The sequence below is a fragment of the Pseudorca crassidens genome, chromosome 3 (genome assembly GCF_039906515.1).
Source record: "Pseudorca crassidens isolate mPseCra1 chromosome 3, mPseCra1.hap1, whole genome shotgun sequence".
Lineage (NCBI taxonomy): Eukaryota > Metazoa > Chordata > Mammalia > Artiodactyla > Delphinidae > Pseudorca > Pseudorca crassidens.
Genome location: NC_090298.1, coordinates 110,015,642 through 110,041,306, shown reverse-complemented (window position 1 = coordinate 110,041,306; position 25,665 = coordinate 110,015,642). Strand labels below are relative to the sequence as shown.

The window sequence follows — 25,665 nt, the reverse complement described above, 5'->3', positions numbered from 1 at the left end:
TGCCCACATTACTTCCCAGTGTTATAGACCAGAAGTTGGTCTTAAGTTATGTACCCAGTACCTAGAAAGTGACAAAGCTATGATAGCCTAATGACAGTCAAGCATTCACTTGACTGGGACATTTTTGCAGAGAACTATAGGCATCCATTCAATTTTAACCCCATTTTTACATTTTCACACACACACAAAAACCCCTTATTGATGTGGTCCAGGTTTTGGTGCCTTCTTTTCTGATGATTACCTAAGACGCTAAAATAAGTACTCTAAGAAACAGTAAAGATATTTCCTGAGAGAATGGTTACTGAGCTCTAGTAGAGTTTTCTCTTTTGTTTTTTAAATTTTTCAGAAACTCAATTTTGTGACAGCATTTTTTTTCCAAGGGAATTTTATGTAAAAGGAACCAACTAACACAGATACAGTACTGAAAAAAACCTGTGGGAAAAATATGGAGTTTTTATTTAAATGAGGTGTTATAAAAAATGAACCCAAGTCAGTACTAAGAAACATGATAAATAGGTACATTTTCAGCTGAAATTTCATTCATGATGGTATGGGACATGCTGGAAGGGACATGCTATCACTTCCGTTGTACTTTATTGGTTACACAGACCAATCCTGGAACATGAGAGAAGACTAATACAAGAGTGTGAATACTAGGAGGCAGGGATCATTGGGGACCATCTTAGAGGCTGGCTACCACAAAGCACATCTTCTTGCATCTTCCCTTCCTTCTCTTCCTTAAACTCCTTTTCAGTTTTCCAGGACAACATACCCTCCGGGTTTTTTTGTTTCCAGAGTTTGTCTCACTTTCATCCAATGTATTAACATTAGATTAATTTTCCTAAAACACATCTTTCATTAAATCTCTTAGGATGGCTCCCCATCACCTAATAGAGCTATAACTAGGTCTGAACATAATTGTAGCTCTATCTTCCCTACTTATGTGAATCAATCACTACAAATAAGTTCTCAAACTCCAGATAATGTTTCTACTGCAGCACAGGTCTTACTCTCCTACTCTTTACACACACCCTCTCCCCTTTCCTCCTCTTAAATAAGTCAAACCACCTTCTCTATGCTTTACATCCCTCCTCCTACCCTGTTCTCAAAATCCTATTCTGATTCTGTAGTCCACTGGCTTCTCTCTTCCTAATTAATACATTTGTTTGAACCAATTAAGTACTTTATTAAGCCCAGCTTTCTATGTCTAATCCTGAGAGCTTTTCTCCTTACATAGACCATCAGCTCCATGAAGGTCATGTCTTACTGGTCTCTGTGACCATCTTTGTGCTCTGGGAGACACCAAGGCAATCATCACATACTTTCTGACTTGATTTTAGTTATAAATAGAAAATCATCTGAACTTCTTATACAAGCAAGGGAAAAATAAATAATAGAAATCATCTATGATTCATTCTTTCTGGAAGTGAGAAAAACATAAAAGTATAGTTTAAAATTTGTCTCTTGAGGGGAGCTTTCCGGTACTTTAATTCTTTGCTGGGTTTAGAAAGTGACACATAGTTATAAAATCTATCAAAATTTCTGCCCTCAAGCCAAGTCTCAGGAATGAAACAAACATACACAAATTAAAGATTATATCCACCCTGTGACTAGTTTAAGAAACAAGCTTATCTTGAAACAAAATAATTCTTTCTTATCACATAAATAACATGAGATGAGCATACTGGCTTAGAATCCTGACTTTAACCTTTATTCATTCACCTCTTGCTTACTGAATACCTACCATATGTTAGACAGTGGAATAGGTACCTCTTACAGCGCTGCTGTACAGGTACAGTAATAGTAAATCCCTATTCTCACCTCATGGGCACTAGTCCCAGCATTTCATCACGCCGCTTTTCTTTTTTCTTTAGTTCTGATTCTGTTGACTTGAGCTTATCTGGAGCAAGCCTCAGCTTAGACTGCAAATCATTGATGACTTCTTGTAATTCAGCTTCTGTCTGAAAAACTCTCTGACAGACAGGGCAACACGACTGGTGTTCATCCGTTAGCTGAGTAATGAATTGGGAGTAAACTGCCGTAGCTCCAGCCAGCATGGCTATTTAAAAAAATATATATATACTCCCAGTGAAAAGAATACAAAATACAGTTTTGTCAACATGGTTATATCCTTTTCTGTAAATACATGATTATTCTTCTTGCTTTATAAACACACAATGAAAGAAATCAAAATTCTGATATTTAAATCTTCCCAAGGGCACAATACATTCAGATTTGTAGAAATTATTTTCTGGTAACACACAAGTATAAAACTTTTAAAGCTTGTTATGTGCCAGAAACTATAATCTCATTTACTCCTCCCTAACACCCTACACGTGGTAGGCAATTATTAATGAATCTGAAGTACAGAAAGGTTTCGATAACTTGCCCAAAGTCACACAGCAAGTAGGTTGTAGAACCAGAACTGAAATTTAAGCCAACGAGCTCCAGAACCAAGTTTAAAAATCTCCCATCCTTAATAGTTACCTGTGAACGAAAATTCAAAAACATCAAAATGCCTTTTCTAATATAAAGTAGGTAACCTACCTCGTTGTTTTGAGGATTTCTCAATTTCTTCTTTAAGCCTGTCTAAGTTACTTTCAAAATCCTGGCTACCACAAACATCAAACAGTTTGTCTTCATAGCTGGACAACTTCTCTTCCTTCCTTTTTAGCTCATTATTTATATGATTTTTATTTTGCTCAGCTGAAGCCAGTTCCTTGCTAAAATAAGAATATGGATTACAATTTTAAAACATGAGAAATGAAAAGTGTGAGAAGGTAGATCCAAGACAAACTCTGCCAGAAAATATTACAAAGGTCTGCTGTGACCAAGCACTTTTTTTTTAGAAGTCATGGCAACAGTCCACTACTGCCTGAATCTACCCCTACCACATGGACTCACCCTGGTCATATGCCTGCTCCCAGAAAAATGTGTACAGATAAAACCCTGCTTGGTTTTGCAGGGGTTCATGGTCTTAGATCTTGGGTTAAGAGCCTCAGCAAGGAGAATATGCTTGCCAGATCTGGAGGGAAGAAAAAAAAAGGAGAACATTCTCCTAACTCTGGGTGGACCCTTTCACAACTGTACTTCCGTTCCCTCCTGTAAAAACTTTTCCTTTGTTCCCTCCTTGTTGCTGTCACCTAGTTACAACCTGATCATTCACTGCCTCTCATTCATCAAAGACTTTGCTCACTGGTACAATTTATTTCCACTCCAACTCTTAAATATAATCCTAGCCAGCCTCCATGCCCACACAGATCAGGGGTTTTCAATTTACAGGTTCTGATGCATTAGGCAAGTCATATAATCAATTCAATGCATTGTATTCAGCGTATTTTGAAAAATTAAGCATAATATGTAGAATATATTGGAGTAGATTGTGTGTGGTTAGGATAGGTACTATTTTAAGAAATTTGTTTCAGATAAATCTATGTGAGTGTACATGTGCCTCATCTTGATACTTCCCACTGTGAGTCACAGTAAAAATTTGGAAAAAAAATAACATGTAGATGATGTTCTCACCATCCTAGTCATTGAGCATTGCTCATTAAGATCACTATCTCAGCAGCACCAAACACGGTTGAACCCCTCCTTGAAAGACTATTTTCTCAAGGCAACCCAGACATCACTCCTGTCTTGTTCTCACCCTGGCTCCTGGGGCACTGACTTCGCTTGCTCCTCTTCCTTTGCTTGCGAACAGTTTAAATGTTGGTGTTTTCCAGGAGTCTAACTACAATTTTTTCTCTTTTTGAATAACTCCTTCAAGTTGACATGACCTACTGATGCCAGTTATCGCTTACAAAGCAACAACTTCCAGTCTTCTGAACTTCAAACTCCAGTATTCTATTCCCTAACAGACATTTCCACAAGAAACACAAATTTAACATGGTCAAATCCACTATCTGCCTCAAAAATATGTGTGGAATTTTTGACCCTCTTATCCAAGTAACACTCAAGGTGATATTTGAAAAAATGGATCACTTTTTTAAACTGTGGGAAAAACATAAACTTTAACATCTTAACCATTTTTAATTGTACAGCACAGTAGTGTTAACTATATGCACATTGTTGTGCAACAGATCTCTAAAACTTTTTCATCTTGCAAAACTAAAATTCTATACCCACTGAAAAACTACCCCCCCTCCGCCCCCGCCCCCTGGCTACTCTGAACCTCCATTCTACATACTTTCTAAGAGTTCGACATCTTTGGATACTTCACATAAGTGGAACCAAGCAGTACTCGTCTTTTTGTGCCTAGCTTACTTCGCTTTAATATCCTCAAGCATAATATCCTCAAGGTTCATCAAGTCATAGCATATGAGAGGATTTCCTTCTTTTTCAAAGATAAATAATATTCCATTATACATACACCAGTTTTTCTTTATCCATTCATCCATCATTTAGGTTGCTTCCACCTCTTGGCTATTGTGAATAATGCTGCAGTGAACATGGATTAGCAAATATCTCTTTGATATCATGTTTTCAATTCGTTTGAATATATACTCAGAAGTGGAATTCCTGGATCATCTAGTTATTCTTTTCCTAATTTTTTGAAGAAACTCCACAGGTTTTCTACAGTAACTGCACCATTTTACACTCCCATTAATAGTGCAGAGGGTTCCAATTTCTCAACATCCTCACCAACACTTGTTATTTTGGTTTTTTTTCAACTTCTTATTTTATCTTTTAATTGAAGTATAGTTGATTTACAATGTTGTGTCAGTTTCAGGTATAAAGCAAAGTGATTTAGTTATATTATTCTTTTTCAGATTCTTTTTCATTATAGCTTATTATAACACACTACTATATTATCTGTTTTTTTTGATAATGGTCATCCTAAGTGGTGTGAAGTGCTATCACTGTGGTTTTGATTTGCATTTCCTTGATGACTAGCATCATCTTGAGCATCTTTTCATATGCTGTTGACCATCTGTATATATTCTTTGGAGAAATGTCTATTCAAGTCCTCTGCCTGTTTATTTTTTAAAATATTTATTTATTTATTTATTTGGTTGTGCCAGGTCTTAGTTGCAGTAGGCGGACTCCCTAGCTGTGGCATGTGAACTCTTAGTTGTGGGATCTAGTTCCCTGAGCAGAGATCGAACCCGGGCCCCCTGCGTTGGGAGCTCGGAGTCCCAACCACTGCACCACCAGGGAAGTCCCTCTGCCCACTTTTTTAATCCGGGTATTTGTTTTTTTATTATTGAGTTGTACGAGTTCTTTACATATTCTGGATACTAACCCCTTATCAGATATATAATTTGCAAATGTTTTCTCCCATTCTGTTAATTGCCTTTTCCCTGTTGATCGTTCCCTTTGCTGTGCAGCAGTTTTTAAGTATGATATAGTCCCATTTGTCTATTTTTGCTTCTGCTGCCTGTGCTTTTGGTGTCATATCCAAGAAATCATTGCCAATTTCAATACAATGAAACCTTTCCTCTATGTTATCTTCTAGGCGTTTTATAGTTTCAGGTCTCACTTTTTATAAAGGAATATTTTAATCCTCTCACTTAGTTCTGCAAACTTTCAAGGAACAAGAAGCTGAACTCACTATCTGTTACCATTTTACTTAATTTGTAAAATATGGGAAAATCAAAGTCAATTAATAAGACATACCACTTCGTGACAATAAATGATTTCAAAACAATTAAAAGTGAAAGCATGAAAAAAGAGACTTCTACTACATCTTCAAATGTTGTAACTACTTACTTCAATTTGGCAAGTCTGACCCTGGTCTGATTAATTTCTTTTGATTTACTATGAAGCCAGTCTTCAAGCTGTTTTTTGTTGGGAAAATATCCTAACAATGAAGTTAATTCATCACTGTGCCTAGATTTTATTTTTCTGATTTGTTCATCTTTGTCAGCCTATGGGAAAAAAAATCGTTTAAAAATAAAGCTCAATATCTCCACATTATATAAAGAACAAAAATAAATTTTAGATTGATTACAGTTCTAGGCTTAAAAAATAAAACTACAAAAATGCAAGAAGAAAATATAAAATTTCTTCTTTTTTTTTTAAAATTTTGGCCATGCTTCACTGCTTGAGGAATATCTCAGCGCCCCGACCAGAGACTGAACCCGGGCCATGGCAGTGAAAGCACCAAATCCTAACCACTAGGCCACCAAGGAACTCCTGAAAATTTCTTAAACTCTTAACGTGAGGATGGACTTTCTAAGCCATTAGAGAAAAGAATAACAAGTCTGATGATATAAAAATTAAAACTTCTGTATGGTATATGATAAAAATTAACAGCAATGTACACGTGTGTGTTTCTGTGTATACACTTCTGTATTATTATTTCTTTGTAATTAGAAAACAGTTTTTAAACTTGAAAACTTTATATTAAGTTCATTTAACCCCTAAAGTAAAAAGCCAATATCAACTAAATACTTCACAGTGTAACGATTATGAATGTAAGATAAGCTATTTTAAATACCAGAAAGTATAATTAGAACAAAAAGAAAGGTCATACTTTGTCTTTGGTCAGCATCTCCATCTGGGTACGTGTTGCTGTATGATGATTTAACTGCTCCATCTCCTGGTCCAATTTACGCAGGGTCCTGTCTAGATCTGCTTTCTCATTTTGAAGGCTTATTACTTCTGTTTTTAGAGTTTCTACATTGCTGTTTTTCTCAGCTTTGCTTAGCTCACGTTCCTTAATAATTCAAATAAATGAACAGGTTTATATGTGTTGTGTTAAAATAATGACAAAGTGTATTAGAAATCAGCTACTCCTCAGGATGGTCAAAATATTACTGTTTGATTTTACCCAACAACAGAAAAAGCAGAAGTAATAAAATTTTTAAGAAAGATCTTATAAAGTTACCTTACTATTTTATAACAGTAGAGACTTAGTAAATAAATCTGGAAGAGTCAAACAGGAGGGAAAAGTGAAAATTAGTGCAAAATTAAGAAAAATATGCTTAAGTATACAGTTTAGTGACCCTTCAATCAATAACTAAGCATTTATCAAGTACCCATGTAACTCACTACATTGCCTGGCATATAGAAACTAAAAATCGTGTGATATGGTCCCTGAACAGTATCTCCCCATCACAACAGGACAATATCGTGCTAAACTGACAAAAATGTATGCTAGATGTTAAGTTTGGGAGTAAATAGAAATGTTTAAATTATCAAGATGGGACCTGAAAGTGGCATTTGCCAAGCTTTAGGATGCTTATTTTGGTAATGGAGGTGTGAAGGAAGGGAAGAGATTAGAAACAAAGAAGAAATTTTGGAAATTCATGAAAGGAAGAGGTGGGCTAAGAAAGTTTCTACCCCAGAAGAAGTGATAACACAGCAATAATCATATAAAATCTGTAGTGTGTGGAACCTAGAGGGAAAATACTTTTTTTTTAAACTTAGGTAAGTGGTTCTCAATCAAGGTACTCATAAGAATCACCCAGTTCTGTTTTGAACACATTTCTATGGCCCACTCTTAGAGATTTTTATTTGGAGGGTTTAAGGTCTAAGCATAAGTTTTTTATTTTAAGTTTCTTTAGATGATTCTAATTTTCAATCCACCAGGTTCCAGGAGCAGAGTTGGGTCATTAAGATATTCAGATAAATTCATTTTACATGAGATTGATAGACAAGGTTGACATTTTTATTAAAATGCCATAATCTCAGGATTAGCAAAAGGTAAAATACTTCTAAATATCTTATACCTTAAAATTATTAGATTGCTCAAATAGTATCTTACAGCTTTTGTGAGCTCCTGGTCCAGTTCAAGAATTCTGTCTGAAGATCCTTCCAACTGCTGTAATTCATACTTCACATTTTTCAGCTCACTCTGCTTCTTAGTTAGGATTTCTGATTTTAGCTCTATTATTCTTCCCAGTCCAGTTTTCTTATCCCTTATCTCATCTATCTGTTTTTGTTTCAGAGTCTCTTTTTCTGCAAAGTCATTCTAAATACATAATGAGAAGCATGAGCATTAACAATTTTTTCACTAAAAACTTCATTAAGAAAAAGTTTCTTTGATGCAAAAGTAACACATGCACTCTGAGGAAAATATAGAAAAGCATAAAAAAATATAATGATCATAACCCAGAGATAATCATTATTAACTTCGAGCAAACTTTTTCTTTACAATTAGCTTTAAAAAGAAATTTTACTTAAAATCAAATAAAAAACATAGGTCTATATATTCTTTGTACTTTTATACTTATAAACTTTAAAAAATTTGCTTCCATAAAGGTTTTATTCTACCTCATAGCAAATTTTATCCTAACACTAATCCAAAAATATGACAAAATAAGGTCAATCCCAAAATTAAAACAATTCAACTAGACAATCTGATACAAACAAAAGAAAATAACAGTATTTACCATCAGTTGCCTGGCAGTTTCTGCTTCCTTTTCTTGCCTCTCTCTCACAAGTTTGTGAAAATTTTTTATCTGTCTCTCATTGAATGGTCCATGCTCAAAGCCATCCAATTCTAGTTGTGTTGCCAAAGACTGAATTAATGAATCTCTAGCTCGCATATGTTCTTGATGACGATCTGCTTGTAGCTGTAGACGACCTTTAAAAAACACAATCATAGTAATTCTTTTATCAGATATTTTAAAAAATAAAAGAGCAAGATCTCTTACATCCTTTGCTCAGTTTCCCCAAATGGTAACTATTGTATTGAGATGTAGTAAGAAATACATATTTGGTTTTTGTCCTTGGCTCCTGGTACAGAGCTCCAAAAACGCTTAGAATTTCTCAGTGATAGGGGTGAGAGGAGTATCTTTGGTTATTCATTATAAGTCCCTTTCAACTGTACCTGAGTTTATTCTAATGAGGTGACTCCTGGAGAATGGGACCTGGTCGTCAGAGGAATCAGCTCTGTGATTAGAGAGTAGGAAGTTTCAGTATCCACCCCTCCCATTTCTGGGGAGGGGCCGAAGTCTGAGTTCAATCACCAATGGCCAATGACTTAATTAATCATGTCTACATGATTACTTCCATAAAAACCCTAAGCAATGGCATTCAAAGAGCTTCCAGGTTGGTGAATACGACATGGAGGTGCTGAGTAAGTCGCGCATGTGGAGAAGGCATGAAAGCTCAGTGTCCCTCCCCCATACCTTACCCTATGCATCTCTTCCATCTGGGTGTTCCTGAGCTATATCCTTAATAAACTGGTAATAGTAAGTGCTTCCCTGAGTTCTAGGAGCTGTTACAGAAAATTACTGAACCTGAGAAAAGGGTTGTGGGAACCCCTGATTTACAGCCAGTGGTCAGAAGTACAGGTGCCAGACAACCTGGGACTTGGGATTGGCAGCTGGAGTGGAGTGGGAGACAGTCTCATGAGACTGAGCCCTTAATCTGTGGGGTCTATGCTAACTCCGGACAGGGAGTATCAGAACTGAATTAAATTACAGGACACTTAGTTGGTGTTCACTGAGAATTGGAGAATTGCTTGGTGTGGAAAAACCCACACACCTGGCGTCAGAACTGTTGTTGAGTAGAAAAACTATGTTTTCTTTTAGTAATTTGCAAAATTATAGTATATCACAACCAGGATACTGACACTGATACAATCCATCAATCTTATTCTTATTTCCCCAGTTTTACTCATATCTGTGTGTGTATTAAGTTCTACATAATTTTATCAACTGTGTTGGTTCTTATATCCACCATGACAGCCAAGATACTGAACAGTTCCAATACCATAAGAACCCCTCTTGGTTTTTTTAAAACCATAACCACATTAGCCTTCCTCCTGCTTTTCCTCCTACTGGGTAACCACTAATCTGTTCTACATTTAGAAATGTTCTACATTTCTAAAATTTTGGCATTTCAAAATGTCATATGAAGTGGAAACATACTATATATAATCTTTTGAGACTTTTTTCACTCAGCATAATTCCCTGGAGACTTGTCATTCATGCAGAAAATGTGTAATATTATAATAGGGGAAAAGACGAAGTAAACACTGTCTCTTACCCTGTTCAACAAGTAGTTCTGATTTTTCTTCATTGAGAAGCCTAGATTCTTTATTTAATTTTTCCAGTTCACGCTGACATTCTACCAGTCTCCTTTCTTTCTCCCTAACTGTTCTCTGGTGATTGTGATATAAATCATTTAGCTGCTCATCAGACCCTTGAAAAACCTGTGTAGAACCAAAATAAAGAGCTTTAATGTATAACAAGGTATCAGTCTGAGGTACAAAATGTGAACCAAAGCTTATTCAATATCCTTCTTTTTAACATAAACATGGAAGTAACACAAACATCAAGATTTGTATGTTTGTTTCAAAATATGACTGTCAAAATGGAATCAAATGAGGTTCATTACAATAATCTGAAAATTCTGAAGTAAAACAAAATTCTACCACCACAAACCTTTTCCATTTTCTGTTCCAGTTCACTATTATCTTTTTCCATTTGCTTCTTTCGGCTATCCAAAGCTTTAATTTCATTGTCGAGTCTCATTATTTTAGAGAGATTTTGTTCAATTTCTTTTAGACGATTCTGAAAATAAACAAACACCCTACATAAACAGAATTCACTATAGTTTATACTGCAAATAACTGAAGATAAATAACATGTCCCAGGACCAGGCACTTAGTAAAAGTGATCTCATTTAATGGTAACACTGCTATAAAGGGAGCACTGAGAAACTGAGGATCAGAGACATTAAGTAACTTGTCCAACTCCTTACAGATAGTAAAGAAAAGCAGGAATTTAACTCCCTTCTAACTCCAAAGCCCATCCCCTGCCCTCAACAGCTCCCACAAAAGTCATTCATTCATTGGGTACTTGGAGCCACATTATGTAAAGTACCACATTTTAAGAACTTAATCCTTGGAACTTCCCTGGTGGCACAGTGGTTAAGAATCCGCCTGCCAATGCAGGGAACATGGGTTCAAGTCCTGGTCCGGAAAGATCCCACATGTCATGGAGCAACTAAGCCCATGTGCCACAACTACTGAGCCTGTGCTCTAGAGCCCGTGAGTCACAACTGCTGAGCCCACGTGCCTGGAGCCTGTGCTCCCCAACAGGAGAGGCCACCACAATGAGAAGTACGCGCACTGCAACACAGAGTAGCCCCCGCTTGCCGTAACTAGAGAAAGCCTATGAGCAGCAATGAAGACCCAACACAGCGAAAAATTAAAAAAAACAGAACTTAATCCTTAAAAGACTAACTATTTGATTTATTTAAAAAGAATTAGAACTACTGAGTGGACTGGAAACTCATGGTGCATCACAAGTGAAATGTGACAAATGATCTCAGTGGCCTGCTTCCAGGAACAGCTGGTTGCCTCATCTCCTAGGAATATGAGTGACCTGGCTCAGAGTCTTCCCTCCTTGGATACTCTTCTGGTGTTTGCCTCTAGGCTGACCAACTCCTCTTCTAAGACATTTTTAGAACCTAATTTTTAAACTAACACATTATTACAGATATCCATTGTAAGCTTTCATAGCTGCACCAAAACGCATCCTCAACTTCAATGTCATTTGATAAATTATACTAATACCATATCTTATGATTTGTATATTAATAGGTTACACGTTATCACCACAGAAACTTTACTTTGTTCACCAATGCTTCCCCAGCACATGTAACAAGTGTTCAGTACGTTAGCTGAAAGAGAGATTTGAAAAAAAAATTTTTACCAATAATAACAGTCATAGCTATCATCGATCAAATGCCTGCTATACTGCAGACATTGTACTAGGTGCTGCCATACATTCCCTCTAATCATTATGACACTACAGGCAAACCTCAGAGATATACTGGGTTCAGTTCCAGACCACTGCAATAAAGTGATTATTGCAATAAAGCAAGTCACACAGTTTTTTGGCTTCACAGTGCATATAAAAGTTGTTTACACTATACTGTAGAAGTGTGCAATAGTATTATGTCTTAAAAAAAGTGTTCATATTTTGATCTCTTCCCATGAATCACGAATGTTCTTAATGGCATCTAGAATGGTGAATCCTTTCCAGGAAGTTTTCAGTTTACCCAGATCCATCACTGGAATTACTATCTATGGCAGCTATAGCCTTACGAAATGTATTTCTTAAAAAGATTTAAAAGTCAAAACGACTTCTTGATCCATAGGCTGCAGAATGGATGCTGTGTTAGCAGACATGAAAACATGAATCTCATTGTACATCTCCATGAGCACTCTTGGGTGACCAGATGCATGGCCGATGAGCAGTAATATTTGGGGGAAAAAGAAAATCCTTTTTTTTTCCTGAGCACCAGATCTCAACAGTGGGTCTAAAATATTCAATAAACCATGTTGTAAACAGAGATGCTGCCATCCAGGTTGCTCCATTTATAGAGCACAGGCACAGTAGATTTAGCATAATTCTTAAGGGCCCTGAAGATTTTCGGAATGGTCAATGAGCACTGTATGGGAGTATGGGAGATGAGACTGGGAGGCAGGATGCTATAACAATTAAGACTACAGGCTCTGGGAGCTGGAATGATTGGACATCTCTATGTAAAGAAGTAAATCTCCATAGAGCTGATTCACTTTGCTGCACAGCAGAAACTAACACAACATTGTAAAGCAACTATACTCTAATAAAAACTAACTAAAAAAAAAAAAGGAAGTAAATCTCAACCTTACCTCATACCATATTCAAAGTTAACCTGAAATAGAACATATACTTAAATATTAACAACTGAGGCTAGAAAACTTCAAGAAGAAAATCTTTGTGACCTTGGGTCAGGCAAAGATTTCCTAGATAGGAAACAAAAAGCAAAAACTGTAAGAGAAAATTTTGATATACTGGACTTCATCAAAATTAAAAACTCCTGCCCTTTGAAAGCAGTTAAGAAGAAAAAAAAAAATTTGCAAAACACATACCCAACTAGGGCTTATATCCAGAATAATTAAAGAACTCTCACAGCTTCAACAGTAAGACCAAAAACAAAAACAAAAAATACACACACACAAAACCTATTGAAAACAGGCAAAAGATATGCATAGACACTTTACCAAAAATGATATTCAAATGGCAAATAAGCACATAAAAAGATGCTCAACATTGATTAACATTAGGAAAATGCAAATTAAAACCATAATGAAAAAAGAAAAGCTGCTCAGAGATTCTATCACACATCTATTTTAATGGCTAAAATACAAAGCTGATAATACTAAGTGCTGGCAAGGATGAAGTGCAACTGCACTCTTGTACATTGCTGTGGGACTACCAAATGTGCCACTTTGAAAAATAGTTTGGCAGCTCTTAAGGTAAAACATACACTTAACACACAACCTAGCAATCCCACTCCTAGGGAGTTACCCAAGAGAGATGAAAACATATCTCCAAACAAAGACCTGTACACAGAAGTTTACAGCAGGTTTGTTTGTAATAGCTAAAAGCTGATAACAACCTGAAGTCCAACAACAAAGGAATGGATGAACAAACTGTAATATATCCTTACAATGGAATACCCTCAACAATAAAAAGGAATGAACTACTCGTACATGCAACCACATAAATTTAAAAGCATTATGCTAAGAAGTCAGACACAAAAGGCTATATAATGTATGATTCCACTGATGTCGCATTCGTTGGAAAAGGCAAAACTATACTGACAGAAAACAAATCAGGGATTACCAAGGGCTGGAAATGGAGGTAGGGGACTGACTACAAATAGACTTGAGAGAACTATTTGGGGTGGAAATGTTCTATATCTTGACTGTACTGATAGTAATGCTACTGTATGCATTTGTCCAAACTCATCAAATCATATACTTTCAAAAGGGTGGATTTTACTAAATGCAAATTATATTTCAATAAATCTGACTAAAGAAAAAAAAAGTATCAGTTTAGGAATCAGAGAAGCCTGGAATCAAATCCTGGCTTTACCCCTTACTTCCAACGTGAATACCTGTGCCTCACTTTTCTCATCTATGAAACTTCACGGGGTTACTGTGGGGCTCACATAATACATTTTAAAGCACTTTGATCAGCAACTGGGCATACAGTAGGCCCTCAATGAATGGGACCATTCACATCACTTGTGAAAAAAATTCTGTGTTCACAAAATATCTTTGAACAATCTAACAAAGAGAACTGGATTCATTCTTAAGAGCAATAAATATTAACACCTCTGTTATGGTACCCTACTTCTCAGAAACTACTCGGTTTCTACCAATGTTTTCACTGTATTGTAGAAGCATTAACATTATCTTGGAGGTTCCCTGATGGTGCAGCGGTTAAGAATCCACCTGCCAATGCAGGGGACACGGGTTCAATCCCTGGTCCGGGAAGATCCCACTTGCCACGGAGCAACTAAGCCCATGCACCACAACTACTGAGCCTGCACTCTAGAGCCCACAAGCCACAACTACTGAAGCCCGCGTGCCACAACTACTGAAGCCCGCACACCTAGAGCCCATGCTCCGCAGTAAGAGAAGCCACCGCAATGAGAAGCCCACATGCCACAACAAAGAGTAGCCCCTGCTCGCTGCAACTAGAGAAAGCCTGTGCGCAGCAACGAAGACCCAAAGCAGCCAAAAATAAATAAATAAAATAAATTTTTAAAAAAAAACAAAAAACATTATCTTGGCTTAGATCTTTTGCGACATCTCTAGCTGCTTCATTCCTTAAATCCAGCCAGTAACTAGATGCTGGGGATTCCTTCTTTGACATCTGTGTTTTGGCTCGAACCCCAGAGCGCAAAACACAGGCTCTATCCCCAGAGCACACAACCTAGTAAAAGAAGCTAAAACAAATAGAAAGACAACAAAAAATATAGCAGCAGAGTGTTCAAAGCTTAGGTGTGTGAAATAAGACAAAAGAATCAGGCACTTGGGCTATAAGGCGCACAAGGATCATGAAATTATGTGTGGAAGAATAAATAAGAGGGCCAGAGGGTGCTTTTGAACTTGAAAACAAATTTCTCAAGCCATTTCCATTGAGGGCAAGAAAGGAAAACAGGGCTAAGTGGGCCAAGGTCAGGATAGGATGTGGTGGTATGGGAATAAAGTAGTTTATGAGAGAGTTCGTGAAAGTGTAGGAAATCTGTAAAAATGGGAAAGCATGAATTATAGTGCAGTACCGAAATGGAGCTGTCTTCTGGATGGCTGCTGAGAAGATGATCTGATTCAAGCTTTATGCTGAGTTCTATGAAGGGAAGAATCCTTTTAACTCAGAGCTAAAAAAAAAAAAAAGGACTTTGGAAATCATCCACTTAATAAATATTTACTGAACCACCTGCTAAGTGTCAGGCACCAGGCTAGGCTCTGAAGATACAGAGAGTAAGATTAAACCCTTGGACTAGCCAAAATTAAATACAAATAAAGAAATAAACAAACACCTCAACGTTTGCTACAGCCTTGTTTAGAATCCTGGCACTGCTCAATAAATACCAGGTATTATCACTTAGCTCTACCCTGACATTATTTCCTATACAAATGCTCCATTTCAACTATGAGGATTTCCTTGATACTGTTCAAAGACAGCCTGCATTTTGCTGTCACCATATCTGTAATTACCAATCTACTTAAGGTCAGCAAAATGGTACCCCAAATTCAGTCCTATGAAATCCTCTCTGGCCACCTCAGACTTTCTCTTCTTTCCTCCTCAAAGCTCTCACAGCTCTTGCCTTTTTCTGCCTTATATGTGCTTGTCATCTTTCCAACCAGGAAAGTCTGAAGAAAATAAAATGTGTTCCAATATCTTGGTAACTACCACAGTACCTACACACAGTTATTAGAACAACTACTTCTAAAATATAACATACTTTTTCTCACTCTTATGTCTATTGCACTAAATTCTAAACCCATTAGGCTCTTCATAATCTGACTGCAAAACCTAGCTCCCACTCCTTTTACCTTGATTTACTTAACCCAGGCTCTTCCCCACAGTCCTGTTTTAATAAGCTCGTATTTGTGAATATGTACATATATACATGTGCATGTTTGTATACACACATATAGTGTATTTGTGCAAGAAAACCCACTTGATCATAAGATATATGTGGGAGGTCAGACATGAGGAGTAGGAAGAGCATCTCTTACTTTTCAACTAATATTCTTCCATATTTTTTTCATTGTGAGCACGTATTAGTTTTAAAAGAAAAAAATACAAAATAAAAACATACATACAGGGACTTCCCTGGTGGCAGAGTGGATAAGACTCTGAGCTCCCAATGCAGGGGGACTGGGTTTGATCCCTGTCGGGGAACTAGATTCCACATGCACGCCGCAACTAAGAGTTCACATGCCACAACTAAGGAACCCTGGAGCTGCAACTAAGGAGCCCACATGCTGCACCTAAGGAGCTGGCAAGCCACAATTAAGAAGCCCGCCCACTGCAGCTAAGACCTGGCGCAACCAAATAAATAAACAAATTTTAAAAAAAGATTACAAAAAACAAAACACAAAACAAACATATATAAAATAGCTTCTAGTCTGTCAATTTGATTTTTCCCCATCTTTATGGCCCAGATCAGCTTCTCCCTTGAAGGTCTTGTGGTAGTTTTCCATTCCAGGCTATCACTTTTTTTTTTTTTTTTTAACAATCCAGGTCTTTTATTTTCTTTACACCTATCATGCCATGAATTCATAGGGAATGGGTTCCAACAGTTCAGGCTCTTTTCCATTGGTTCTCACAAAGTGTGCTTCTCTGGGTGGAGAAGGTTGGCACTTCAGCTAAACCTAAGTAACTTTCTGCTTGGCTTCCTTCTTTTTCTGATCATTTTCCTTCAGATAGTTTCAGGAAGCTATCTTGGCTCTTAGAGTGCTTAATATGCTTGACACGCACACTAATTCTCTTGGCAAGAATCTTGCCCTTAACTTGCTTATTTACAACAATGCCAAAAGCATGCTGGGTAGCACTGTAGACTCTTCCAGTTTTGCCATGGTAACATTTGTGGGGCATTCCTTTTTTTTTTTTTTTTTTTTTTTTTGCGGTATGCGGGCCTCTCACTGTTGTGGCCTCTCCCATTGCGGAGCACAGGCTCCGGACACGCAGGCTCAGCGGCCATGGCTCATGGGCCCAGCCGCTCCGCGGCATGTGGGACCTTCCCGGACCGGGGCACGAACCCGCGTCCCCTGCATCAGCAGGCAGACTCTCAACCACTGTGCCACCAGGGAAGCCCAGGGCATTCCTTTTTGAACAGTGCCCATTCCCTCAATATCTACAATATCACTTTTGTAGATTTGCATGTATGTGGCCAAAGGAACACCTCCATGTTTCCTAAAAGGCCTAAAGAACATATTGCAGGTGGCCCTCCTCTTTCCCTTTGTGTTGGTCATGTTGGTGAATTGCTGGAAGATGGCAGTTTCATCCCAAAGGCCAGGCCATCACTTTAGAAATCACTTTATTGAGATGGAACTCACCTACCATACAATTCACCCATTTAAAGTGTACAATTCAACATATTTTAGTATATTCAGAGTTGTGAAACCATCCCCCATGACATTTTCACTTCCAGAAAAGAAACTCTGTGCCCTTAAGCAGTCACTATTTATTCGTCTCTACCCACTACCCTAGGCAACTGCTAGTCTATTTTCTGTCTCTATAGATGTGCCTATTCTGGACATTTCAAATAAATGGAACAGCATCATACAATTATGTAGTCTTTTATGATTGGCTTCTTTCAATTAACATGTTTTCAAGGTTCTTGCCTACTGTAGCTTGTATCAGAACTTCATACTTTTTTAAAGCTGAATAATATTCCATGTATGGATATGTCACATTTTATTGATCAGTTAATGGATATTTGAATTGTTTCCATTTTTTGGCTATTATGAATAATGCTGTTATGAACTTTCCTATGTAAGTTTTTGTATAGATGTACATTTTAACTGCTCTTGGGTATAAGATACCTAGGAGTAAAATGGCCAGGTCATATGGTAACTCTACGTTTAACATTTTCTTTTAATTTATTTATTATTTTAATTTATTTTTGGCTGTGTTGGGTCTTCGCTGCTGCATGTGGGCTTTCTCTAGCTGCGGGGAGCAGGGGTTACCCTTCGTTGCAGCATGCAGACTTCTCATTGCAGTGGCTTCTCTTGCTGTGGAGCACAGGCTCCACGTGCGCGGGCTTCAGTAGCTGTAGAATGCGGGCTCAGTAGTTGTGGCGCATGGGCTTAGCTGCTCCACCATGTGGGATCTTCCCAGACCAGGGCTCAAACCCATGTCCTCTGCATTGGCAGGTGGATTCTTAACCACTGCACCACCAGAGAAGTCCCTATGTTTAACATTTTGAGGAACTGCTGAACTGTTTTCCAAAGTGGCTGCCCCATTTAACATTCCCACCATCACGTATGAAGGTTCCAATTTCTCCACATCCTTTTCAATAATTATTACCTATCTTTTTGACTTTTAGCCATTCTAGTGGGTGTGAAGTAATAGCTCATTGTGATTCTGATTTGCATTTCCCTGATGAATAATAACGTCAAGCATCTTTTCATGTGCTTATTGGATACACACATATATTCCCTGGAGAAATATCTATTCAGAGCCTTTGTGCATTTTCAAATTGTGTTACTTTTTTTTACTGGGTTCTTCATATAACCCAGATAGACGTTCCTTATCACATATGTGACTTGCAAATACTTTCTCCCATTCTATGGGTTGTGTTTTTGCTTTCTTGATGGTATAGTTTGTAGAACAAAAGGTTTTTCTTTTGATGAAGTCTAATTTACCCATTTTCTCTTTTCTTTTCTCACTTGTGCCACAGTCACCATCTTTTAGCTCTTAAAGATCCTATGTTCTAAACCAGCAGCCCCCAACCTTTTTGGCACCAGGGACCGGTTTCGTGGAAAACAATTTTTCCACAGGCTGGGGCAGGGTTGGCGGAGTGATGGTTCAGGCAGTAATGAGAGCAATGGGGAGCAGCAAATGAAGGTTGCTCGCTTATCCGCCACTCACCTCCTGCTGTGCAGCCTGGTTCCTAAAAGGCCACGGACCGGTACTGGTCTATGGCCCAGGGGTTGGAAACCTCTGTTCTAAACTATATCATTCACATAGCTCTTCACTTTACTTCTTTGTAATACTATCTTTTAAAATATATTCCTTATTTCTCCAGCTAGACTATAAGATCATTAAAAGCAACGTCTAAGTCTTTGGCTTCCTTATTCCCAAGAGCACCTAGCACAGTGCTATGCACAAAACAATAAATATTCATTAAAAGATGCATTTATGTGCTTCCCTGGTGGTGCAGTGGTTGAGAGTCCACCTGCCGATGCAGGGGACACGGGTTTGTGCCCCGGTCCGGGAAGATCCCACATGCTGCGGAGCGGCTAGGCCTGTGAGCCATGGCCCGCTGAGCCTGCGCATCCGGAGCCTGTGCTCCGCAATGGGAGAGGCCACAACAGTGAGAGGCCCATGTACCGCAAAAAAAAAAAAAGATGCATTCATGTCAATGGGCACTGGGACAGAAAATCAAAGTTTTTCCATATTACAATTCCAAGATCTATACCAGCATTTATAGGTGAGTTTTAAAAAACTAAATCAATAATTAAAATTTTTTTTTCTTAAATCTCCCATTATCTGTAAATTTAAAAAGCCATTTTTAAGAATACTCTTAATTAGACTACGAATACCTTAAGGGGCAAGGACACTATTGTAGTTCTCCTCGTACCTATAGCCCCAAGCATAGTATACCCTGGCACACAGGAAACACTTAATAAATGCTTGTGAAATGAATAAATGGGATTTCTTTAAGATCTTACTTATAAACCACAGAATTTAGAAAGCTAACTCATTTGCAAATATATCAACACGTTATGCACCAATTTCAAATTTTGTGTAATGTCAAGAACATCCTGCAAATTATAAAAATTCCCTAGAAAGACCTGTCAATTAAAAAAAAAAGTCTCCTTAAGAATACAGAACTGTAAGGTTGAGCCATTACACTGATATTTAAAAATTAGTGATCTAGGGCTCCCCTGGTGGCGCAGTGGTTGAGAGTCCGCCTGCCGATGCAGGGGACACGGGTTCGCGCCCTGGTCCGGGAAAATCCCACATGCCGTGGAGCAGCTGGGCCCGTGAGCCATGGCCGCTGAGCCTGCGCGTCCGGAGCCTGTGCTCTGCAACGGGAGAGGCCACAACAGTGAGAGGCCCGCGTACAGCAAAAAAAAAAAAAAAAAAAAAAAAGTAGTGATCTAGGGCTTCCCTGGTGGCACAGTAGTTGAGAGTCCACCTGCCGATGCAGGGGACACGTGTTTGTGCCCAGTCTGGGAAGATCCCACATGCCGCGGAGCAGCTGGGCCCGTGAGCCATGGCTGTTGAGCCTGCGCGTCCGGAGCCTGTGCTCCACAATGGGAGAGGCCACAACAGTGAGAGGCCCGCGTACCGCAAAAAAAAAAAAAAAAAAAACTTAGTGACCTACATTACTAATTTAATATGATGCTATAAATTTGTTTACCTTCAAATCCAAGGTCTTTGGGCAACTTAAATACAGACGTAAGACATGAACCATAACATTATATAGTCTCTGATAATTTTTTCAAGAAATATACACACCATTCAAATGCACAGAAAAATAATGCTTTTCGGGTGAGAGATACCACGGTAAATGGTAACCTTCTCCTCAGCATACGAGAAACCAAATTACCTTCAATGGATCAAGTTCATTCTCATAGGATTTGACAATTTCCTTTGATGATGTTAACTGCGCTTCCTTACGAGTAATCTGATCGCGAATATCACAAGCTTTTTCCTTATTTTGCTTCAGATATTTTAGTTCTGTTTGACATTCTTTTACTTTCTGACCTTGTGTCTGACGTACCTGCCGAAGTGTTTCCAACGCTTTAATGTACCTTTGAAGATATTAAATAAAAATCAAATTTCTGGCTAAGCAAATTATAGTATATTCAAACAATGGACTATAATGCAGTCATTAAGATTACATTTACAAAGAGTTTTTAATAACTTAGAAAATGCTTATGACATAATAGTAAGTACAAATGTTACATATATACTGTCAAGCAGGTAAATAAAGATGCAAAGAAAGAAAACTGAAAGGAAATATGCTGACTGGTTGCCACTGGATAAGAGGTAATAACTGCTGACTTTCTTGCTTTACAATATCTTTCTGTTTAAAAAAAAGAAGCATCTAAATTGCAACTCTGGCTCAATAACTTAATGGACTACAAAATCTAATTAAAGGTTACAAACCTTGTTGCGGAAAAAATCTCATCAAATTTTTGCTTCAAAGCCTTTCCTTCACTTAAAGGCCAATTAGACTCTTCTTGGTGACAGAAAATGACATTATTTAGCACAGATTTGGAAACCCCAAGAGAACTTATCATCTCTCGGTCAATTTCTGCACACTTGGAGCTGAGACTGACCTTTTCGCCACGCCTATAGAAAACAAAAATCAAGAACTTATGTAAAATATTCTGTTACTTAGTCAATCTTTCATGCTGTACTTGCAAAAAAAAAACAAAAACAAATGGCCTCTCATCCACTTCCTGTGGATAGCTTTCTCATATTAAAAGGTATAACTCTTGGGCATCCCTGGTGGCGCAGTGGTTGAGAGTCCGCCTGCCGATGCAGGGGACATGGGTTCGTGCCCCAGTCCAGGAAGATCCCACATGCCGTGGAGTGGCTGGGCCCGTGAGTCATGGCCGCTGAGCCTGAGCGTCCGGAGCCTGTGCTCCGTAACGGGAGAGGCCCCAACAGTGAGAGGCCCGCGTACCGCAAAAAAAAACCAAAAAGCAAAAAAAAAAACCATGATGATACATAACAGACAGGCAAAGGTACTTGAAAACATCTAAAGACTGTACAGTTTATTTTTTATTTATTTTTAAAGTCACCAATTTATTCTGTAAGGTCAGTAAAACCTCATTGCTGAAAAACAGGTATATATTTAAACAGGAGGAAAAGAAAGATCAATTAAACTTACCACAATGATTCAGAATAAAATCTTAGGAAAGCAGCAATATATTTGGAATTTTCTCATGAAATTTATTTTTGATAGTATAAAAAATGAGTTGTATATACATGAAATGTACATTACTAAAACTTTAAAAATATTTGCCTTATATGTAATATTTTATTATTTTATTTTATGGTAAATAAGTTCTCAAAGTATAAATTATATTAATTTAGAAGAAAGATAATTTTTGCCAATTACTTTTGTATTGTTTTCTTTTTGACTCTAGAGCTTAGATAAGGGATTGTTCAGTAAAAGACACACAGTAAAAGGAGTATAAAGGCAAACCTTAGTGATGCCCATCCAAGCAAATCCAAGGAAGATTCTTAATCAACAGACCTAAGTTCTACGGTCACAATGACAAAGCAATCAAATAGAGAGAACTGCCTCAGGGTCTTTTAAATAAGTTCCCTACTTCATTATACCCAGGGCCAGAAGCATCCCTGCCCTTGGATTCCAAGAGATCTCTCAGCATCTTTCATCAGAAGGATAAATTGACCATTTTCTTTCATATCTTCTGTCCAGTATCTGTTAACAACTAGATTAGGTGAGTGGATGCAGTGTCTGTCTTTACTGTCATTTTATATGTAGTCTGAAAATATTACACTGAATGTACTAAGAATGTTTTGTAGGGGGACAGAATGGACAAAGATAGACCAGGAGATTGAGACATTAGACCAGGGAAAGACGATGGTAGCTTGAACAAGAATGGTTCTCATAGAGATGGAGAGAAACAGACTGAAGAGCCAGTTAGGCGAAATCCATAGGACTTGGTAATGAACTGAATATAGATGGCAAGGAAGCTGTCAAGACAGACTTAGGTTCGTGTCACTGGATGGATGGGGGTGTCATTCACTGAGATAAGGAGGTCTATTTTGTATAGCAATAGCATTATCCTAATTAATACAGAGGTTATTTGTGACCTTAGTTGGAGCTGTTTCAGTACAAGAATGGGGCTAGAGTAGGAGTCAGGAGGAAGTCAAGAAATGGAGACAGTGAGTATCAACAACTCTTTTGAAAAAATTGCCTGTAAAGCGGAAGATGGAGACAGACCGTAACTGGAGTGAAATGAAATCTGAGGTTGTGGGAGAGATCTGAGTATGTTTAAAAACCAGTGAAAAGAATCCACTTGAGAAGCCAGTAGCTAGTACAGTGTATCTAGCACATAACAGGTGTGACACATTATTGATTAAATAAAGGAATTATTTAATTAGTTTAACAAATGAATAAATGAAAGGAAGGGATAAGATGATAAGTAATTTGCTCAACAAGGATAAAGCCATGAATTCAGGGCAGCCTACCTAATTCCAATATCCATACCCATTACAATATGATACCTGCCCTTAACAGAATGACAACAGTTGAAAGGCACCTGCCTGCTTATCTCATCCTTCCCTATAGACATGATTACTAGCACTTTTCATTCATTCAATCTATATTTGAGTGATTATGCACCTTCAATTCAGCAACTGTCCATAAATTACTCAAAGGAGTGGAGCATTATCACTAAATCTTTAATGGGATCATTCTGTTTAATTGATAAATAGTATCAAACAAAAAATTAGATGTTGATACTGGACAAGGCCACGCAGGTGTAGAGTCAAGGTGGATCTCTACTTTCTGCTCAGTTGTGCTGAGAAACTAAAACAGCTCTAAAGATAAAGTCCGTTAAAAAGTTAATAAGCTTCCGTAAAATAAACTTAAAGAAGTAGGAAAAAACCATAGTTTTATAGACCTAAAGACAAAAAAATGAACAGATAATTCAAATATATAATAAACACCTACTTTGTTCTAGTAATGACTCCTTCCAGGGTTTTAAATTCTGTCTTTTTGCTTTTCTGAGTACAAACCATAGATCTCTGCACAGCTACAAGTTCTCCATTGACATCACGAAACTGCAGACGAATCTGTGCTCTAACATCTGTTTCTTGAGCAACCTTTGAAGGTAAAGAGAGAAAAATTATGCTACCTTAGTAAGTATCAGAACATTAGTTCTGAAGAAAATATATAGGCAATCTTACTCATCAAAAATGAAAAAAAAAAGAAAAACAACCGAAATAAATGAGATTACATATCATTCAAAATACAGAAGGACACTGAAGAGCCAAAGCAATCTTGAGAAAGAAAAACAGAGCTGGAGGAATCAGGCTCCCTGACTTCAGACTACGCTATAAAGCTACAGAAATCAAAGCAGTATGGTACTGGCACAAAGACAGACTTACAGATCAACAGAAGAGGATAGAAAGACCAAAAATAAACCCACACACCTATGGTCAATTAATCTACGAAAAGGAAGGCAAGAATATACAGTGGAAAAAAGTCTCTTTAATAAGTGGTGCTGTGAAAACTGGTGAGCCACATCTAAAAGAATGAGATTAGAACATTCTCTAACACCATACACAAAAATAAACTCAAAATGGATCAAAGACCTAAATGTAAGACTGGATACTATAGAACTCTTAGAGAAAAACATAAGCAGAACACTCTTTGACATAAATCACAGCAATATCTTTTTGCATCTGCCTCCTAGAGTAATGAAAATAAAAACAAAAATAAACAAATGGGACCTAATAAAACTTCAAGCTTTTGCACAGCAAAGGAAACCATAAACAAAGGAAAAGACAACCCACAGAACTGGAGAAATATCTGCAAATGATGTGACTGACAAGGGATTAATCTCCAAAATATACAAACAGCTCAACAGCTCAATATCAACAAACAACCCAATCAAAAAATGGGCAGAAAATCTTACTAGACACTTCTCCAAAGAAGACACACAGAGGAGTGATCAAGATGGTGGAGTAGTAGGACATGAAGCTCCCCTTCTCCCATAAATACATCAAAAATACATCTACACGTGGAATGATTCTCACAGAACATCTACTGTAAGCTGGCAGAAGACCTCAGACTGTTGAAACGGCAAGAAAATCTCCAGTAAGCAGGTAGGAAAAAAGAAAAAAAAAGCGAGAAAGGAATTGGGATGGGACCTGCACCCCTAGGAGGGAGCTGTGAAAGAGGAAAGGTTCCTGCACCCTGGGAACTCCCTCACCAGTGGGGATATTGGCTAGGAAAGAAGGGGAGTTTCTGAGCCTCATAAGTGAATGCAGCACTGGGTTTGTGGCAGCCAGAGCAAAGGGAGAACTACACAGATGGTCAGTGCTGCCACCCTGCACTCCCTAGCCTGAGACACTCTTCCACCAGTGCGGGCAGGGACTGGGTGCTGGAACTCTGGCTTTGGAGATCAGAACCAAAGAGAGGACTAGGGTTGGCTGTGTGGAAACAGCCTGCAGGGGGACTGGAATCCAGTGTGAGCACAACTGAGGGTGTACTAAGAGGAAGCCTGGGCCGCCTTAGAGGCCAGTCGCCATTGTTTTGGGGGTGCATGAGAGGAGAGGCAGGACTCTGATTGTAGCCTTTTTCCCTGTGCGTGTGGTCTCAGAGGGCAGGACACTGTCTACACGGGCTCCAGGAGTGGTCTCCTGGCCCCCGCTGCCTCCCTCCCAGAACTCAGGAGTGGTCGCGATCCACTGCCACTACCCGTCCAGATGCCAGGAGTGGTCGCAAGCCCCCACTGCCTCCACCCCAGACCCCACTGCCTCCACCCCAGACCCCAGGAGGGGTCGCGAGCCTCGCTGCCTCCCTCCCGGACCCCAGGAGTGGTCCTGAGGCCCTGCCGCTGCCTGCCTGGACTCCAGGAGTGGTCACAAGCCACCTCGATTCCCATGATATGCTCTTAGGGTGCTCCTGAGCCGCCACCACAAACCTGAGGACCAGGCACGAGCTGCCACATCTGCACGCCCGCTATCAAGG

General features: G+C 38.4%; 1 protein-coding gene and 1 pseudogene across 12 annotated transcripts in view; both read right to left on the bottom strand.

Moving 5' to 3' along the window:
- The window catches only part of RAD50 (RAD50 double strand break repair protein), a 234,214-nt gene that overhangs the window by 47,713 nt on the left and 160,836 nt on the right, over positions 1-25,665 (bottom strand). For all 12 annotated transcript variants that reach the window (XM_067731700.1, XM_067731702.1, XM_067731704.1 and 9 more), the window contains 11 exons: positions 23,641-23,792; positions 21,096-21,281; positions 20,533-20,737; positions 10,341-10,469; positions 9,943-10,108; positions 8,340-8,533; positions 7,712-7,918; positions 6,479-6,661; positions 5,713-5,870; positions 2,548-2,723; positions 1,822-2,059 (listed from right to left, as the gene is read on the bottom strand). In XM_067731700.1, coding sequence (XP_067587801.1) covers positions 1,822-2,059; positions 2,548-2,723; positions 5,713-5,870; positions 6,479-6,661; positions 7,712-7,918; positions 8,340-8,533; positions 9,943-10,108; positions 10,341-10,469; positions 20,533-20,737; positions 21,096-21,281; positions 23,641-23,792 — 1,994 coding nt within the window. The remainder of the gene's footprint in view (positions 1-1,821; positions 2,060-2,547; positions 2,724-5,712; positions 5,871-6,478; positions 6,662-7,711; positions 7,919-8,339; positions 8,534-9,942; positions 10,109-10,340; positions 10,470-20,532; positions 20,738-21,095; positions 21,282-23,640; positions 23,793-25,665) is intronic.
- LOC137221649 (large ribosomal subunit protein eL21-like) lies at positions 12,576-19,837 on the bottom strand (annotated as a pseudogene).